Source organism: Sinocyclocheilus anshuiensis, unplaced genomic scaffold (genome assembly GCF_001515605.1).
Source record: "Sinocyclocheilus anshuiensis isolate Anshui unplaced genomic scaffold, SAMN03320099.WGS_v1.1 scaffold419, whole genome shotgun sequence".
Taxonomy (NCBI): Eukaryota; Metazoa; Chordata; class Actinopteri; order Cypriniformes; family Cyprinidae; genus Sinocyclocheilus; species Sinocyclocheilus anshuiensis.
The window spans coordinates 1214934-1229311 of record NW_015548228.1 but is presented as its reverse complement, the minus strand read 5'-3'; the positions used below and the strand labels follow the sequence as shown (position 1 = coordinate 1229311).

Sequence of the window (14378 nt, the reverse complement as noted above, 5' to 3'; positions counted from 1 at the left end):
CTGTGTATATATATATATATATATATATATATATATATAATGTAATAAACCTTTTTCGTATTATATATATATATATATATATATATATATAATGTAATAAACCTTTTTCGTATTATATATATATATATATATATATATATATAATGTAATAAACCTTTTTCGTATTATGAAAATGTTCCTGCAGCAAACCACCCTTTATGGTTGCATAGTACAGCTGCATAATTTTCTATTAAGATTTCAGGTTAACTTGCACTAACATTCCAAAAAAGCCATAATTTGAACATCAGCACCACAAGATATTTGCAATAAAACCAGGTAGATATAGAAATACAGACTAAATAAAATTTCACTCTTTAATGACAGGCTATTTATTTTGCAAACCACCATGACCTGCCCCTCACTGCTTAGGAAGTGGTGAACCCCAGGAAGTGCAAACCCAGCTGCAAGCCATCAGAAAAGGACATGCCATCTGTGAGACATCTGTGCCTGAATTTGATTTAATTGGACAAATAAAATAAGCTCTGGTAGACGTAGTAAGAACCTGATCAAGTAACATACAAAAATAGTTTGTTTTGCCAGTCAAATGACAATAAAAGCAACCTATATGTATCCTGACCCTGACACACCAAGGAAGGTTGTGTTGACCGAGTCTGTGTGCAGGTACTGATTTTGAAACTTTTTAACAATCAAAAGCATTTCAAATGTTGAACCAGAATTACTTGAACTATTTCTGTACATACGATGATCGAAAACCACACAAAGAGCACCTTTTAGGATTTACTTCACTGGAACGAGGCCGTCCAGCACTTGTTTTGTTATGAAATCTATTCTTTTAAACCATATAAAGTAACTTGAACTTGTAACAGTTATCTTTATTGTAGGTGTATTTGTGTAAGTGCAATATTTAGGCTTTGGCAAGGTAGGCTAATTTTTCACCCAAATTTTACAGCAGTCATGGCTGTTAACACTAGATGGCACTATTGGAGTAGAATCAATTGCCTTAGCTCTTAAGGATACTTTGTTATTGCAAAATTTGTACAATATTCTATGTTAAGTATCAAGAGCTTTCAATTACCTCTGCGTACAGATTACAGAGGTGAGTTTTTAAGACCTTAAAATCAGTGTTTGGTCAATAGAAGTATAAATGGCTGCATAAATTTGTTACATCTACTCACTGGGTCTCTGTGACACTGACTACAGCAGGTGACTCTTTGTTAACTTTCACATTGTTTTTCAATAGTAATAGTATTTTATCCTCTTGGTCAACACTTGAATTTCATGACAGTGGCAAAGACAGAAATGATGTATGACTGTTGCAGGAGGATATTGTTGAGGATTATGCTGCTGGGGTCTTGAGAATGTGTGAATGTGCGCATACAGCGTCAAGATCCATGCAGCAGATGTCCAATAAGACGTCTCATTTCCTGTTTGCCGGAGGCTGTGGCTCCTGCGTAGATCCAGGCGTACACACTCACACTTTAACAGTATGAAACAAGTGGAGAGTTTTACATTTCAGGGCAGCTAGATGCTACTTGAGTTTATTGCACAGAAATTTGTATTTACAGGTTAGAAGCATTATGAACAATACAGTACAAACTAAGCACTGAGTAACCAAATATTTTTGGTTTGTTGTCCAGAAGGTGGCAATGAAGAGCCAGATAACGGACCAATTCTCTAACCCTTACGCATTTGAAATCTAAATGTCTTTAATTATTATTTGCTCTAATACTTCTATTATACCGGCGAGAATAAAGGTTTTAGTTCAGTCTAGACTCCAAAATAAAGAGCAGTCACACAAATTTGCTGCTTATTTCAGAATCAACTGAGAGGAAAGTTACGAAAGGATTCAATGTCTTTAAAAATACAGCTGAAGTAGTAAGACTAGAGACACAAAAGATTTGTGATGTTGAGTGGCAGTCATCCTGCAAAGAGGCAGTTCTGTGATTTTCTTTCGGCACACCTGTGCATTTTTCATAGATGTGATGCATGTGGCATGAAAACCTGAATGATCCCCTTACGCGATCGAGCAGCAGGGTCGGCTAAAGCCGGGAGAGTTCAGCTAAGGTATTTCACCACCAGGAACATGACAAAGCAAGTAGCCAGCATTCCAGCCATCATGATGAACTTGTCCTGCGATGCTCGCTTCTCAATGAAACGCATGACCGTGTTCGACAAACCCAACATGTTTGCGACATCCAACATCTTTTTATGGGTACCCTAAAAAAAACAAAGTGTGGAACGTTACTATGAATCTCTGATTTAAAAAAAACCTGCAGTTTTCGAATAGTATTTTTTTTCTCTTTGAATACAGTGAGCAACAGATAAACTTTTCATTCACTCAGTAAAATATCTGAGGTACACATCACCCCCCATTACCACAAAAGCACAGGCGGAGACGGTCTCTCACGCTCTGTGATAATCAGAGGAGCTTCAGGAAGAGCACACGCTCCTCCCTGGAAACACACAGTCAGTGTCTATATGTGCATACATGGCCTCAAACCAGTGGTGTCACTGTTAGCTAAAACTGACGTTTCCCTTAACTGAAACAGTGGAAATAAAACATAAATATTTGATGAAAAGATTAGAAATGTTGCCTTGGCAATTAAATGAAATAAAATAAGTTGAAACACTAAGATCACTAAAACAGAAATAAAAGAAGCTAAATAATGAAAAATAAAAGGACAAAATCAAAGATACTATAAGGAAAACTAAAACATAAAATGAAGCCTAAATCCAAATATTAATAACTACTATAATAGTATATAAATAATACTAAAATAACGCTGACTCAACACTCCAACACCTACTGTTAAAATAAACAAGATTAAATTAAGTATTGTGTTAATTATTCCTGTCTACATTTTCATTAAACTGTATTATATCAGCCATCAGCACTTTATCAACAATCAGTCGAGCACTATTTGAAACGATTAGAAACACCCTGATAAGAGAATGGAAAAAAATCCCCTTCCTGGTCTAGAGTTGAATCCGCCCTGTGTTGTGTGCGTCACACACACCTTAAGCGTGCTCCTCTGGTCTCTCAGGCCGTTAAGGATGCTGGAGCCGGAGCCCAGCAGGTCGTCCATTCCTCTGTGAGCGTTTTGTAGACTGCTATTAAACTGCAGGGTTTCATCAATAGGGATGGAGGTGTCTGCATCCTACACATAAAAAGCACACAGCACTGTCGAAATCAAAATGCCTTCTTTGTAGTGTGATGTACGTTTATAGACTGATGAGTGATGGAGAAAGAGTCTTGGCAGAAACTACGCAGAAGAAGGTGTGTGTGGTCTACTGACGTTTGTTGTGAAGCTTCGGCTCAAGAGCGCCTCTCTTTCTCTCTCCTGAGCCTCGCGAGCGTAACGTCTGTGCTGGAAGTTCCTCAGGGCTGTCTGGAGATGCTGCACATCATACTTCAGCTGATCAACACGCCTATAAAAAGAAAAACACAGTGAGTGTCTTTCAGAGCACACAGCAGCCCGCAGGCCTTCTTTGGTGATGCAACAGTTGTAGACTTCCTGCTTGTTTATATAGAAAGAAGTTTTGCATTCAATAACAGCCAAAAATGGAGTTCGAATAAAACTTTTTACATTTTATTTATACCACTCAGGGCTCAACAATACAAAGGTTTAGGGCTAATGTAAAATAATTTCAGGTCAGTTATTGGAAATTCAGGCCATCTATTATTGCTAATTAAAAACTTTTTATTTTATATTTTATTTTTATGTTCACATTCATTTATTAATGAAAAATGAAAATTACATTTATTTTTGAAAAATGATGAAACATTATCATCATTATACTTTTAATATCACATCACTAAAAAATAACATTTATAAAAAATAAAATGTTTTTTTAAAAATCATTAAAATTATCATATATACTTTAATAATGATCACACTAATGAATGTAACGTTTATTTTTTACATTTATTGTAAAATATGTTGCAATTATATATAAAAGTTCTAATAATAACATTGCTAGAAATCAAATTTATTTTTTATTCAAAATGGTTTAAAATATATAAATGCTATTTAAAAAAAAAACATACTACTATTTATATAATAATTAAAATAATGATCATATTGGTAAAAATGCTATTTATTATTATAAAAAAAAAATTTTAATTAAAAAAAAATGCAAAAATGAAAAATTCCGTTGTAGGGTCAATGAAAATATTCTCAAGTACAAGTACAAATTTTAACTAATGGGTTGACTGGGCCAGCAGATGAAATCCTTATTGCTGAGCTGTTTTGACTAAATACATAAATACATGTACGGTATTGGAACAGATAAAGATATATAACTATCAATTAAATGACAAAAGTGTTCAAAGCTTTCTCTGTTAAAACTAGAATTCACATTGTTAGACTTGTGTGAAAAGCTGCTGTTGTTTCTGTATAGCGTGTTAGAGATCATCCACACACATACACGGTCATAAAGACACTCTTCAAGAAGAGTCTGTTCTTCACGATATCCGTTGTTTTGTGAGTGAGTGTAACAGGTGTGTTGGCCTCAGGTGTGTTTGTGCAGTGCTTTAGCCAGGCTTTGCCACACACGGCAGGAATGTTGGTGATGACGTGACTGCAGACGGAATGTTTTCACTGGATCCCTCTGCCACGGGGCGCATACAACACAAACCTCACATCACATCGCATTATTCTTCATTTGGCAGAGGCTTTCTCATTCAAAACAACTTACATTATGTATTTACTACAAGGACAGAGCAACTCAAGTTCTTATGGGTTATGTCATGGTGGAGACGATTGCAGAAGCTCATGAATCCCCTGACCTTTGAACCTACAACGTTTAGGTAGCCATCTATCCAGCAATACTATATTCCAGCTTCCACATACTCTGGTTAATGATTACAGATCAAATTGGATACCAATTTAATCTTCTGACAGGAAGGATATTTTGCTCTAGTTGCCCATCCTCCTAAAAAACAACCTCGGATCAAGACAAGGCCTGGACCTTTGCACGATTCAATAAGGCACTAGTGGATATTTCTACTGATGCACTCACAGTTTGGCATTTTGCCGGCGGTTTGGTGGCTCTTTACTGGCTAGTATCTCAAGTCGCTCCAGCTGATTAAAGATTTGATCAATTCTTGCTTGAAGTTCATTTTCAAGTACTGCAGGAAAACACAAGAATCAGAAACATAAGTACACAAATAAGAATCATATATCAAGTACGTCACAAAATACTAAATACAAACTAAAATTCAAGTTTGGGGTCTGTAAGATTTATTAATGGTTTTGAAAGAACTCTCTTAGGCTCATCAAGGCTGCATTTTGTTATTGCGATTTATTACAGCATTTTAAAATGAGGTTTCTATTTTGATAGATTTTAAAATCTAATTTAGTCCTGTGATGCAGTGTCACGTGATCCTTCAGAAATCATTATAATATGCTGATTTGCAGCTCAAGAAACATTTATTAGTATCAATGTTGAAAACAGTCATGCTTTACATCAATTTAAGCATACTTGCTGAATAAAAGAATTAATTTCTTAAAAAAAAAAAAAAAATCTTAGACACCAAACCTTTGAATAACAGTCTATGTACAAATAATATATATATATATTTTTAAATCTGTTTAAAAAATGTGCCACGTTTAAAAAAGAAAAAGGTTAAAATCAGGGATGCACCAATGTTTACATTTTGTAATACCCATTTTAATTGCTACAAGTGAATTTAGGCATCACAACATTATAATGTACACAGTATAAAAAAAATTGATTTGCAAAAGCTCATTAAACTCTTTTAAATATTAACCTTAAATGAGTGTTAGATGGCCACAATAGTAATCTTAATGTGAAAGTAAGGGAAATAAATGAGGACATTTATTTCATTATAATAAATGCATGCACTAAGCTGCAATAAGTATCAGGCAGAGAGAGAATCAAGCATTGACAAGCAGATCCGCTGATCGGGAATGAGTGCCGCTTCCTTGGAGAGAACCGCAGACTGGTGGGAAAGTTTTATCACACATGCAGTCTGCCCTGACCCCCACCCTCTGAGACAATGCAATCTCATAGTCGCTCTCACACAGACAAACCTATGCATGCGTTATGCATCCTTCCCGCCTATGACATCTCTTATGATGTCACCAGTATGGGTAGGAGACGGTTATCTTATTCAGACTCACCAAAGAGCCACAACACCACCTCAAACACACACACACCACAGCACTCCATGAGTCTCCATGTCCCCACCCCATCACTCCTCCCTGTCCTTCCTGCCGTGGCACCAGCCTGGCTCTCTGCAGAAGCTCCACCTCTACAGAACAATCAGCTGCTCAGTGGCACCACGATGACTCTGCCTGCCGCCAGTTTATACGCTACCCAGTTTATATGCGGTTTGACAACTGGATTATCCGATCACGAATGGAAAATACCAGGGTAAATGGGGTCTACACATTTTGGCGATATGATCACTGAAACCACAGGTCGTGGACAACATGTAGTGGATGTCGTGGCAGTCTTTTTTAGAGAATTGTAGAGAAAATGTGAATTGGTACACATGTGTAAATAAGGCCTAGGACAGCTGCTAACTGATCTCTGATGGGTTTCCCAAAAGCACTGTAGGCCTAAACAGATAAACCATTGGCTCAGATGGTCTCTACAAACTACTTTACAATTCACAAAAAGGTTTACAATTCTTTTGAGAAATGCAACCCTGGACTGGTTATATGTCAAATTATTATAACTGGTGTTACATCTTGCACTTTCTTAGTGCTTTAATGTGTTTCAAAACAATAAAGATGTAAATTTATATAGTGATTAAATATCAACAACAAACAGCTGAGGATAATTATTATAATTAATTATAACTATACGTTAATAGAAATGGTTGGTTGTATTTAGGTTTAATGACATATCAGCTTCACAGACTATTTAATGGCAGATCCAAATTCAACATTCAACAAACAATACAATAAATACAAACTTCTTTTTTTTTAATTCAACATTTTATATATACATAACTCCATAAAGGATTCTAAATGTACTGTGAACGTTTTTCTGGGTCCATCTTACAAAATAAGTCCTTCAAAGTTTGTCCAAATAAAAAATATTGTCTCATGTCATTAAAAATTCGCCCTTCATTAAATACCCATGAATCAGTCTGGTGTGACCTACATGACACCTTGTGCAAACAACATGGTCATGTCAGGATTTAAATGTAAAGTAAATTTAAATGTAAAGTAAACAATGCTTTTTCAAAGCAGCTTTACAGAAAATCATGATGTTACTATTTATAATATTTTAATATCTTCACGCCTTAGAGTCGCATTTAGCAGATTAGAGCTGGAGAGATAATATAGTTTACATTCTGCGATGATATAAAACTGGTCAGATTTTGTATATAGTATATACATGAGTGTACTGTAAGTATCTGGTAGATGCATATTTTTCCCACAACAGCATTTATTTCAAATAAATTGTTATTTTATTTATACGCTGATGATATGGTGATTTACTCCTCTGCATCAACATTGTCGACTACAAGATAAGTTATGCTTAAAAGAGTTGGTATCACTAAATGATTTTAAATGTATTTTAAAGGATCTGATTGTAGAGTCACCTGATTGTAAATGTTTTGAGTGATTTGTGTATGTTTCTGTGTATGTAAACGAATGTATTTTGTTTTATGTGTAACTAAATGTGCTGCCTATCTTGGCCAGGACCCTCTTGTAAATGAGATTTTAAATCTCAAGAGTTTTTAATTTCCTGGTTAAATAAAGGTAAATAAATAAAAAATTGTTGACACTCTTCCCATTCTGCTTGCCATTTATCTAACAAATACAGGTCAATTAAGGGCTTGAAACAGAAATGGTAAAGCTCAGGGAGAAACTACTAATATGGAATAATGAAACTGCTTTTGGATGATGTTCATATTCATAAACCACACTACCCAGCTCTAATTGTCATAATGTTTTGGAGTATGTGTCCTATTTGAATCCTCTCGTCTCTGTGGGATTGAGGGTCTTTATTCTCACACACACACACACACACACACACACACCTCTTGATACAAATGAAAACCCCAAACCCTCTCCTCTCTCTCTCTCTCTCTCTTCTCACACACACACACACACACACACACACACACACACACACACACACACACACACACTTACAATGGACTGACTGTCGGTCTGTGGTCTCCAGTCGTCCAATGTGAGACTGAACCTCCTGAATTTGTCTAAAAGTTAAAGACATGGATAAGTGAGAAGAGAGAGGGGGTTAAATACACTGTACATTATTAAAGTCATTATTCAATGAATGAATGTTAGACACATCAGGGGCCTGTGGATGTCCCGTCTGCTGTCAGACAGATAACAGCATTATACAAGCTGCACCTTACCTTACTTACAGTACAACCACACGTTTGATGAATTAAACCAGCCGACAGGCCGTAATGAAAGCATATCAACGAAACCTCCTTACTGAGAGTCATAAACAGAAAGTATAAAGATTAATCTATAATATCATCAGATGTTGCCAGACGAAAGCAGCTTATATTCTATTTCCATACAATGTATTTCAAAGAGCCTTTTATTTGTTACATGTTATACCGAACTTATGAAAACGGTCAGCATTTGATATCTGAGCATTAAATAGTTCTGTTTACTGGTAAGCTAGCTAAATTACCAGCAGTGTGAACAAACTCACTTATTGGTCTGATGGTAAAGCGTCTCCATCTTCAGTGACGGTTAAGGACGCCACTAAAAACACGGGAAAAAAGTATTTAAAGGAAAGTTATGCAATGTTTTATTTCCCCCGTTTCGTTTAGTTTCACATATCGCTGTCAAGCATACACGTCAACAGGAGAAAGGACCTCTTTTAGGCGCCCTCTCCGCCTGACTAAAAACAAGAACAGCGCCAGCAGTGGCGGAGGATGGTATTCAACATTACTATCTAAACTTACTTAGTTAGGAGGATGGTATTCAACATTACTATCTAAACTTACTTAGTTAGGAGGATGGTATTCAACATTACTAATTTTTTAGTTAGTTAGTAAGACAAAGGTTAAAACACATCCAGAACTACAATAATAGGCTATAAATTAAAGAAAACACACAAGGGAGGCAGACTAATAATTATAGAAATAAGTGTAACGATTTGCATATAGATGGGCTACACAGTCTTAATGGCTTTCTTATTATTAGAATAAAGAATAGTCTTGAAAAAGTAAATACAAAATTAATCCATCAACCAGAATTCAATTAATAATGGCCTACAATATTAGGTCTATTTTATTTTATTTGAGGTGACATTAGTAAAAGCGGGTGATATTAATTAATCCTAATATAGTCTATAAGGAATACATCTATGACTGTGAATTAATTTTGACAAAAATATTTTACCTTTACTTATACAGTTCTCTATAAAGGTACAATGAGACTAAATGCCACATGGGGTAAGAAGCCTTTATGCTAAAATCTTAAAACTAATACACATCGTCAGATTTGTAAATTAAACATGAACTGAAACCATTAACTAATTACAGAATAATACAAAAGTTACAAAACATAGCTAGATGTTATAAAATGCCGAAAGAGACATTAAAATAGACATAAAACATAACAACAACATTTTGTCCCTGTGCAAAAACACAGCCCTGTATTTTGGTGGAAACTATAGGCCTAATAGCACACTTGAATAAACTTCTTTTTCGTAAGGGTAATTATAGGGTTAACATTTTGTCATGTTTAGATTAGAATGTGAACAGCAATTAGCAACCAGCTTTAATCTTAAATAATGTGAATTAAGGTAGGCTATTTTTCCCATAAGATCTCTACATTCAGAAATCTGTTCCATAAAACCCTTTAAATGACAGCTATTAATGTAAACCTTAATCCCATTCATCATTTATGCGAAACGTGAATCAATCAGCAATTGTAGTTTTATGAAAGCAAATACCATCATTCTTATAGTATGGTTACAGCTTGAGGCCTGGGGGAAGGTGTGTCAAATTTCATCCCTTGATGGAGCGTCAGTGACAGGAAGAACATAATGACAAAACTTCTTGGGGCAAGATTTTGTCAACTCCTTTCGCTCGTCCTGGCTTTGTCTAATTATGTTGGTTTCCGCAGCCTTGTATCTGAACACACCAGTCTGATCTGGTGCCTCCCATGCCCGGAGACACAGACACAAGAATAATGATATCAAAATTTCCAAAAGGGAGACAGACAGACGAGGTAGATGTTTGTTGACCTGTTCATCACAGTTTGAAGAGAATGAGTGGATGAAAGTGGCATTGATTTAGCTACATTGGGTTTTTTTGCCCTGTGGTTAAACCTCAACAATGTCATCGCTGAATGAATTCTCCAGAGACTGGTCTGTGTGTGTGTGAGTATGTGTAAAGAATAAGACATGGTGGTTTCATACAAAATAACACAGCTGGATTATTCATGTTTACACCTTTTTTCTAAATATGTTGTAATTAAATAAGGTGTTTTTATGAAAATGTACACCTGACATTCTTAAAAACTCAGGTACTTAAACCTATTACTTTTAAAGGGGTCATGAACTGCCTTTGTTTTTTTTTATTTTGTACTGTTCTCTGAGGTCCACTTAAAAAAAAACATCATAATTTAGAAGTAACAAGCTATTTTCTGTCCTGTTTTAACCCCCCTCATCTGAATGCTCTGTTTGAATAGGTGTGGCGGATTGTAGACTCCGAAGTAAACGTCACTGCTGTGATTGGCTAACAGTTGTGTATGTTTGACAGCCTACATCCTTCACAGATGGACTGCTGTGATTTAGGCTAAGAACTCATAAATACAGTACATATCAAACGACCTAGTTTGTAAACGAATCTGCTGTAAAATGAAGTGAACAAAGGACCAAGTTCTTACTGATGCAGTCTGGTATTTCATTAAAAATAAAGTTCATCAGATAAAGTTTATCGTTTGGTTTCTGCGTAGACCTGCGTTTTCCGTTCTTGTCATTTACACTACATGCATGAATCAGTGGGCGGGGCTAAACAGGCAGCGATGTAGAAGCAGGCGTTGATCTTCTTCTGCGGAGGCGGTGCTTATCCACACTATTACATCATAATGTAGCACATTCCACAAGCTGTCGTTTTGGCAGACTGGCTTCAATATAACGAGAAGGTTTTGAGTTCTGAAACTTACCGAATGTTTTTTATAGCACAATGACCTCTATCAAAAGATCAAGGTTTTTAAAAAGTTTGATTTCTCAGTTCATGACCCCCTTAAACAGATTACTTTTATTTACACACTGGCAATAAGATTGACATGATGCTTAACATGAAGCTGGGTGAAGAAGAAGGGTGAAAATAAATAAATTAACAGGATGTCTGTTACAGAATCGGCTTACATCAGAGTGTCAGTTTGACTCATTTTAGATTTTTTGGTTTGTAATTAAAACATTTTTGTGTGCAATATGTAAAAAAAAAAAGCTGGTGTTTTTTTGTTGTTGTTGTTGTGTTTATGTATGTTTCATTTATTTATTTCTTTACATAAATTCCATTCTCAAAAAAAAATTGTTGTCATAAGTCGTAATTATAAGTGGGGAAATTTTTTTTAAGCCTAGTGTTTCCAAATCGAAGGATGTGTCAGTGAAAAAATAATAATACTAACCAAATAACACTGTGCAATTTTGAAAAAATATATAAATATAATTTACAGCAAATTGAATAAAAACATTAAAAGCAAAACCCCACCTTCTCTATTCATCATTATCATTTTGCATTTTATGCAGAAAGGGTAATTGCTTGCTCCTAACATGATTCCATCTTCAAAAATTGTGGATTTAATATCTTTTCCAGTACATCAAGTCCTTCTTCTCTCTCTTAGAGGTCTACTGTGGTCAGGTGTGTGTAATTATAGGTGTCTGTATGTGTGTGAGTGTGTGTTTATGTGCTACTCAAGATCAGGGCATTACCATTAGTGTGGCGGGTGAGACGGGCAGGTCTGAATGGAGGCCGAATGGTGGTTGATGTCTGTCTCTCCAGGCTACCTTTCTGAAACAGTGCCCCCTTTTTAACTCCCATCTCCCCTCCATCCAGCTCGCCCCCAGCACTATCTCTCTTCATGCTCCTTCTTGCTCTTCACACACTCCATCCTTACTGTCATAACACCTCCTGAGGCCAAGAGGGATATTCAGGGAAAGAGAGAGGGAGGGAGACTTTCACAGGAATAAGCAGACAGGAGTCATGAGAAATGAAGGTGGGGAGAAACGCTGGAGAAGGGGATGATTATTCTAGGAAGAGGAAGTAGATAGGGAGCAGTGAGGCCAGTTGATGTTTTCGATCACATTTTCTGAGGTTACACATGTCAAAGCAATTTGTCCTCCGGCGACAAAGCATCATTCAACCTTCTGCCATCACACACACATAGGCACAAACTCATGCAGCTGTGAACCAGAGGCAGGGGGTTTTGTCAGGTGCTGATGATTTGCTGATTTGCCCCTGATGACCTGTTTTACATAGAAATGAATAGAAATGCTGTAAAAAGTGGGATAACTGTAATTTTTTCAGTCTTACTTTAGACACCATAGTAACAACTCTGTTGTTCTGTGGAGATATATACAACGGGAGGTGTTCTTGTGTATTTTTCACGCATAAAGAGAAAATAATATGTAATTAAGTCACTTAAGTTTAATGTTTGGTGGAAAGAGCAGTCGGCGTCTTTTATCTTGACAGCAGGTGAAGGTGGCAATCTGTAATGTCATGATGAAGAAGATCACAAATGGTGCTGAAATGGCTCCAGGGGTAGAAATGTTTGGATGCCAGATGTCTGTTTTCTCATTCATTATTGTTTTCTGAGCTTTCTTTATTTTGAGGAGAAGAATACAGCACTTGTGTTTCAGCTGATGAGAGGTTACTGAGAAGAACTAATAAAAACCTGTAAGGCTTTGTGCTTTTGCCTCTGTATTTATAAATGGATCGGCACACACTCAAATAAATATTTAGGCCTAGATTTAAGATTTATGTTTTTTAATTGCATATTAAATTTCTATCCATTTGGATTAGTTTTACTAATAAACTTAATGATGCACACTTGTCAGTCATAAATAGGCTACTGTAAATGAAACGTAAGCTTTCTGTAATAGTACAAATAAACTGAATGTATCTAGCCATATTTTAATCATGAATTAACTGAATGAATGTAGTTGTTTTCACAATGAACAGATTAATACTGATTCTAAGCACTTTTAATAAATGCATTATGAAAATATTATTTTTAAATAATATCAAATAGATATGCAAATAGTTCATTCATAAACTATGCCATGGTTTTTATTTATTTATTTTTATCTTAATTTTTTTATTTTATTATTATTATTTTATTTCTTTTTAATGTAAGTTTTACAGTAAAACTGTGTGATCCAAATGGATGGGCACTTTGTAATTCAAACACATAAATCTCAAATTTAGGCCTACTTTTTTTTTTGAGTACAATTTCACCTCCCCTCATTCTTTGTACTGGAATCATCTCTCACACTCTGTCTGGGTCTCTATAGCTTGAGGAACTTGAATATCTTGAGCTTGAAGAACTTGCAGCGGTGGGTAATGAACACACACACACACACACACACACACACACACACACACACAGTCCTGTGGTAATACCACCTGTGACAGGAGCACCTTCGCCCCTGTCTCTATATTATAAACATAAACAATAACACAGATCTATGATAATACCCACATAGCTTTTTGACAACTTTACAGTATATGACAAAGTTAAAAAGGTTACTGTCACAGATATGAACACTTGTTGTGTGTTTCATTTAGTTTCTGTCTTCTGTTCTGGTTTAGGTTCCTGTTTGCCCATATTTGGTTCTGTTACTGTTGTCATTAATGCATTAGTTCATTAGTCAATTATCAGTTAACCCTCAGCACTTGTGTGTCCCTCATTTACTGCCTTATTTAAGATCTCTCCTTGTTTCAGTTGCCAGTTATTGTTGTGAAAGCTTATGTTCCCTTCTGTCTTGGATTAACCGTCATCGTCTGGTGATCTTATTAAAAGTCAATATTGTATTATCTTCGTATTATCTTGACGCAAGCGTGACAGTTACATTACAATAGTGTATTAGGTTCACGATTCAGGTCCACAGTGCACATCACCAAAACCTGTATGTTTATTAAATAGTTTGACTAATTACTTTTAGCTACAAATAGTGTTTAACTCATGCACTGCAGTTATGTCATAGTTTATTATAAACTAATGATGTCGACCAACCAATACAAGTACATTTAATTATATTTAATGCAGCATTTTTGCTTTCTGTCAAGTTCTAATCTTAAATGCTAAGTCTAGGTCCCTTTAGTTTAAAGGGCTGTTCATCCACAACATGCTTTTGCATTCCACTGCATCACTTTTCCATTGTTTTTCTATGTAAAC

General features: G+C 35.7%; 1 protein-coding gene across 1 annotated transcript; it reads right to left on the bottom strand.

The window, feature by feature from the left end:
• Window positions 1-1163: 1163 nt before the first annotated feature.
• On the bottom strand, window positions 1164-8871 carry LOC107654523 (Golgi SNAP receptor complex member 2-like). The gene is made up of 6 exons (XM_016441622.1): window positions 8674-8871; window positions 8139-8203; window positions 5023-5131; window positions 3297-3429; window positions 3018-3158; window positions 1164-2217 (listed from the first exon to the last, which is right to left on the bottom strand). Exons 1-6 carry the CDS (start codon window positions 8700-8702, stop codon window positions 2056-2058), a joined length of 639 nt encoding a protein of 212 aa, XP_016297108.1. The 5' UTR covers window positions 8703-8871; the 3' UTR covers window positions 1164-2055.
• Window positions 8872-14378: the final 5507 nt, after the last annotated feature.